This window comes from Adiantum capillus-veneris, chromosome 7 (genome assembly GCF_014529385.1).
Source record: "Adiantum capillus-veneris isolate H3 chromosome 7, ASM1452938v2, whole genome shotgun sequence".
NCBI lineage: Eukaryota > Viridiplantae > Streptophyta > Polypodiopsida > Polypodiales > Pteridaceae > Adiantum > Adiantum capillus-veneris.
The window spans coordinates 153,852,197-153,858,042 of NC_140937.1; the positions used below are offsets into that span (position 1 = coordinate 153,852,197).

General features: G+C 45.7%; 1 protein-coding gene across 1 annotated transcript; it reads left to right on the forward strand.

The window, feature by feature from the left end:
* Window positions 1–2,202: 2,202 nt before the first annotated feature.
* Window positions 2,203–4,302, forward strand: LOC147454848 (pentatricopeptide repeat-containing protein At5g04780, mitochondrial-like). The gene is made up of 3 exons (XM_086516668.1): window positions 2,203–2,606; window positions 2,866–2,941; window positions 3,073–4,302. Exons 1-3 carry the CDS (start codon window positions 2,386–2,388, stop codon window positions 4,159–4,161), a joined length of 1,386 nt encoding a protein of 461 aa, XP_086372794.1. The 5' UTR covers window positions 2,203–2,385; the 3' UTR covers window positions 4,162–4,302.
* The last annotated feature ends 1,544 nt before the right edge of the window (window positions 4,303–5,846 follow it).

The window sequence follows — 5,846 nt, forward strand, 5'->3', positions numbered from 1 at the left end:
CCATCAAGAACTTACGTGCTTTGGTGAGGGCACCACATTCGACATACATATCTAGCATACATACTCTCATCCATGTCAACGTCTTGTGGAAGGGTATAGGCCTTCAAGGTGCAAGATGCATTTGGAGACTTGCCTTCGCATCCGGATCTCATCATGAATTCTCTCTGAGTTGTTGTTGCCCTACTGCTGGGTCGAGAGGTTCCTCAATTCAAGAGTTGCAATGTGCAATAGAGAGCTACTTAGATTCAAGGAATTTTTTAGTAGCACGAGGATGATCACACATGAGTCGTGAGCATTTAGCAGCTGTATTTGCGCTTTCTTGTTGTCTTTTTCATGCAGCTCGCCATCATGATGAGGAAAGGTGACTCGGACCTTCGCATCCGGTGAAGTATACGTATCCATCAAGAACTTACGTGCTTTGGTGAGGGCACCACATTCGACATACATATCTAGCATACATACTCTCATCCATGTCAACATCTTGTGGAAGGGTATAGGCCGTCAAGGTGCAAGATGCATATGGAGACTTGCCTTCGCATCCAGTGAAGTATACGATCTCATTGTGAATTCTCTCTGAGCTGTTGCTGCCCTACTGCTGGGTCGAGAGGTGCCTCAATTCAAGAGTTGCACTCTGCAACATAGAGCTGCTTAGATTCAAGGAGTTGTTTAGTAGCACAAGGATGATCACACGTGAGCCGTGAGCATTTAGCAGTTGTATGTGCGCTTTCTTGTTGTCTTTTTCATGCAGCTGAAGGTGACTCGGGCCTTCGCATCCGGTGAAGTATACGTATCCATCAAGAACTTACGTGCTTTGGTGAGAGCACCACATTCGACATACATATCTAGCATGCATACTCTCATCCATGTCAACGTCTTGTGGAAGGGTATAGGCCTTCAAGGTGCAAGATGCATCTGGAGACTTGCCTTCGCATCCGGTGAAGTATACGATCTCATCATGAATTCTCTCTGAGTTGTTGCTGCCCTACTGCTGGGTCGAGAGGTGCCTCAATTTAAGAGTTGCACTCTGCAACTCAAGGAGTTGTTTAGTAGCACGAGGATGATCACACGTGAGCCGTGAGCATTTAGCAGCTGTATGTGCGCTTTCTTGTTGTCTTTTTCATGCAGCTTGCCATCATGATGAGGAAAGGTGACTCGGGCCTAAGGGACAACACAGAATGGAGGTAGCCGCAGGCAAATAGAGCCAGAGGATGATGGCATAGCACTGTCGAAAAGCGTATGAGCCATATGAAACGACGTAACAAGAGAAGTGTTGTTTGAAAGTTTAACACGTGGATTAACGAGAAGCCAGAGTTTTGATTTTGCCTTCTACGCTAACGAAGTAAAAAGATGCCTCCACCCCTATCCCTGCTCCTCTTGCACCTTGGCCTTGCTTCACGTGTTGAGCGCTCCTGCTTCTACTGACCTGCACGCCACCTGGACTATTCGACCATTCATTAATTAATTTGTTTAGAAGATTCTCCTACACACTAGCGACCAAATACGATCTCTCGCCTGCATCCGATGCACACACGCGTAGGCGATCCGCCCCCTTTCCTCTGCCTCAGCTTGCTGCAACTAGGAGTCGCCTGGAGCACCCTCTGCCAATGCCTTGCAGGCAACACTGCTGCGCACCTGCCGACCTTGCGAACTTTACCACATTGCGTTAAGCACCTATGTCTCCTCCCGGGTGCCTTGCGACCCCACCCTTGCTCTTTCCACTTCCCATGGAGCCCTATCGAGAAAGGCAGCAGCGAGCGGGTACCCTTCACCATACTCTGCGCGTGCGTAGCTTCATCTCGCCATCGCATTCACGATCAAAGAGGGACGAAAGCGAGAGACAGCGAGTGACATGAGGACAGCCGCTACAGGATGTGTGTGTGTGTGTGTGTGTGTGTGTGTGTGTCTGCGAGAGACACAGAGAGAGAGAGAGAGGCCTGTAGTGCACGATAGGCCACTAAAATAGGCAGAGAAAGAGAGTTATCTGCGTCTGCTCTGCCTGCTCTTCGTGTACCTACCTCCATCATCCTCTCGCGAGTCCGCGCAACACCCGAGCTCGTGCTCCTCACGCATGCGATACAAATGTGCCAAAAATCTACCCCCTTCTCTTATCCTCTCTCCTCCACGTGCCACATTTCCCCTTTTTTCCTTGCTATAGACATGAGAGCATCTCGCTCAGATTCCTACTAATTCACCTGCTTCCGAAAATTAGAGCGAGTACATACTCGCATGCCTCCCTTCCTCCTGTGCTGTCCCTCGCCTCGCATCAACGAAGATTCTCTTTCGTTTTCGAATTTACTACTTACAGAGCGAAAGTTACAAGTCATGTATTACAGAGTCAAGCAGAGAGCTTGTAAACAACACGCAGACCAAGGATGAACGGGATGCATGAGGAAGCGAGGAATATGGTCTATCCTGCGGAAATGTCGTTTCTTTGCCTCTCACGTGAGATGCGCAGAGATGAGGACGGACCCTTCCACTGCAGCCGCCGAAGTGATGACCCTCTTTCAGCAGGGCAACACAGAGCAGGCTCTCCAGCTTCTGCATGCAATGCGCTCTCAAGGTTTGCATTCAGCATGCGATGACACCTACTGCCACCTCTTGAGCAGGTGTTCGGCCACCAAAGCCCTCTCACAAGGCAGAATTATCCATGCCCACATCTTTAAACACGGCGGCAGCAGGCCAAACTCTTCTCTCTCATATACCCTCTTCTGCATGTATGCCAAGTGCAGCAGCTTGGCAGAGACTCGGGCAGCCTTTGACAACATGGGCCGTCGCAATGTAGTTGCGTGGACAAACATGATCAATGAGTATGCCAAGCAAGGACCTGCCATTGAATCACTTTTACTGTACGAGCAAATGATCCAGGAAGGTGCCTGTCCCAATAATGTCACTTATCTATGTGTTCTCAGGGCATGTTCCAGTTATGGTGTGTTGCGCCAAGGTAAGCTCATCCACGCTCATGTTATTTTGAGTTCTGAGGAACCTGATGGATTGTTGGGTAATGCTATAATTGAAATGTATGCGAAGTGCGGCAATGTAGAAGAAGCACATTATGAATTTGATCTTTTACAGGATCGAACAGTGGTTTCATGGAACTCTCTGATTGCTGGATATGTCAAGCATTCTGATTATGAGACCGCTTTTTTTCTTTTCATGGAGATGGAGCTCCAAGGTATGGAACCAGATTCAATTACGCATCTCAATATTCTGAAGGCATGTGCAGCTTCAAAGGATGTTGTTTATGGCAGATTGATCCACTTTAACATCTTAAATCTGGGATATGAGACTATCCCGAATGTAGGAAACGCACTTGTGGACATGTATTGTAAGTGCGAAAGCTTGATGGATGCATGGCGCACATTTCAAGGCATCGAAAAACCTCACTTGGAGGCATGGAATGCTCTCATTGCTGGATGTGCTCAACTAGGGCAGGCAGAGGAGGCCTTCAAACTCTACAATAAACTAAGGCTTAGCAAGTTAGACCCAGGGAAGGTCACATACTTGAGCGTCTTGAAAGCGTGTGCGGCCCTTGCAGCAGCAGAGCAAGGAAGTGCAATACACACTATTATCAAGCACAAGGGTTTGGAGTCTGATCTGTTTGTGGCCAGCAGTCTTGTCGATATGCATGCAAAATGTGGAAATCTGGACGAAGCGCATTCTTTGTTCCACAAAATGTCGGTAAGGAGCGTAGTCACATGGAACACTTTAATTGCAGGGTATGCCCTTCATGGCCATGCAAAAGGGGTTTTTAAGCTGGTTTGTCAGATGGAGAAAGAGGGCATCCATTTAAATCATGCAACATTTGTCTGTCTCCTCTTTACGTGCAGCCATGCAGGCTTCCTTGAAGAGGGCTGCTATTTCTATGGCATCATGAGAGAAGGGTATTGCCTTTTCGCATTGATGGATCATTATTGTAGCATGGTGGACATTTTTGGCAGGGCAGGCCGATTGGAAGAAGCGGTACTCATAATCAGAGGTATGCCATTTGAACCTAGTTCTGTTGTGTGGAAGGCCTTGCTTGGAGGGTGCCGTGTTTGTAGCGATCTATCCTTAGCAAAGCATGCTGCTGAGAGCTTGGAACAGGAAGACAGAGGAATTTTTGTGCTGTTGTCAAATATTTACGCTGCTGGAGACATTTGGGAGGAGGAATTGGGGGCGTAAAAGCAAAAAGAAACATAACACAATTGGGTACAATTCCACGTGTTAATTCAATGCCTCATCCCGCTGCAAGAGGGTACTTTGGGTAGCCTTTCCCATGAAGGAAATCAAGAAATTTGGTTGCAGGAGAGAGTTCATTTTCAAGGCAAATGAGCCTGTTGTAGTTGGTAGAACAAAGTAGTAGGTGAGCTTTTGCATTGCAGAACGTATTCTTTACATTTATATCAAAACTTGGTGGGAGAAGAGGCTTCATTTAGCGGTAGTTTGTTAGAAATTATACTACAATGTGAATTGTGTGCCAATGTCTTTGATAGGACATGGTTCCCATTCCAACCATTGAAAGCATGAGTGTAGCATAGTTTGTCTTTTCATCGCAGACATTGCAAGGCAGGATGCATAAGTCAGATTGACAGTTTTGGACAGCTCATCAAGACAAGTAGTGTGCGACATAATTAGGGAGGGATTCATTGAGAAACCATGAGTGGGTTACTGGGTAAGTTTGACACCGCATTGATCCCATTGAAAATCCCCAAACCTGGGATCCATTTTAGAAAGCATTTGTGGGTGACTAGACATGTGAGCTTGGTGTTATCCCCAAATTCAGGACTGGCTAAGTTTGAATCCACAATGCTTGCAGAATCCATTATAGTTTTAGTGGCTACACTAAAGCTCATTAACGGTGACGGCACACTCATGCATGTCACATGGCCTGGCTAAGTAAGGTGTGCATGTATGGGATTTCAGTGAAGTTTGTGGTATTGTGTTAATGAAACATATATTTTGGTATGCAACATCATGGATGGGTCTTATTTACCTGCGTAACACTGGCCAACAAAGATTGGATGTGGGTGGGGAGGAGGGGATTCCCGAAAATAGCTCTGCCTGCTGTAAGGGATACAACAATCTTGTGCAAAAGCTATGTATGATAATTTGGATATAATTATCACAAGCTTTGAAGATTGATTGCATTTGAGATAGAAGCGACGATAGCTTACGGAAAAGAATGTAGAAGTTGTTTGATGGAAACACGCTGGCCACAAGTCGGAAAGGTGGGACAAAGGGAGATATGATAAGAGACATTTCCTATGTAATTAATACAGCTTATAGTAGTAATTGATGTTATCTAAGCATCTGAAGAAGTGTGGACCAAAGGGGATTCAACATTCATATAAATAATTAGTAAAATAGAGAAGCTCTAGACCAACATCGAAGGGTAAGTCAACAAAGAGGCATATAATGTGTGTAAGAAAATTATTAAGAGGCATACATTGTGTATACCAAAACTTATTTTTACTTTTCGCTTTTTTGCGCTAGAGATGGCAAGCTGGTGAGGGCTGGAAGCAAGTTTCCCCCTTGGGGAGTAAATTGCCTTTCCATGCCATGTTTGTTATTCCATTTCCCCTTGTTAGTCACGCCACCGAGGGGAGGTTTGAGAGATTTCCAATACTCCATGATTTAATAGAACACTAATGAGTGTATTGCTGACAATTATTGAAAACAAAACATATATTGAGATAAAGGCGAGAATTTGTCGAAACACATTGGTTATGCCAAAGTTTTCTTGCTCTCGTAGGCAACAATGTCGGCGGCGGCGGTGGGAGTCTCACTCGTATACATGTCAAAAGAAATTCTTGTACAATATTGCCTCAATAGAAATGATGGAAGTTACATAAATTCTAGCAAGGGTA

Excerpts from the sequence above, each read along its gene's own strand:
- LOC147454848 (XM_086516668.1), top strand. The coding sequence starts at position 2,386 with ATGAGGAAGCGAGGAATATGGTCTATCCTGCGGAAATGTCGTTTCTTT. Across the intron at positions 2,607-2,865 it reads TACTGCCACCTCTTGAGCAG|GAAGGTGCCTGTCCCAATAA; the intron begins GTGTTCGGCCAC and ends CAAATGATCCAG. Across the intron at positions 2,942-3,072 it reads TTATGGTGTGTTGCGCCAAG|GATCGAACAGTGGTTTCATG; the intron begins GTAAGCTCATCC and ends GATCTTTTACAG.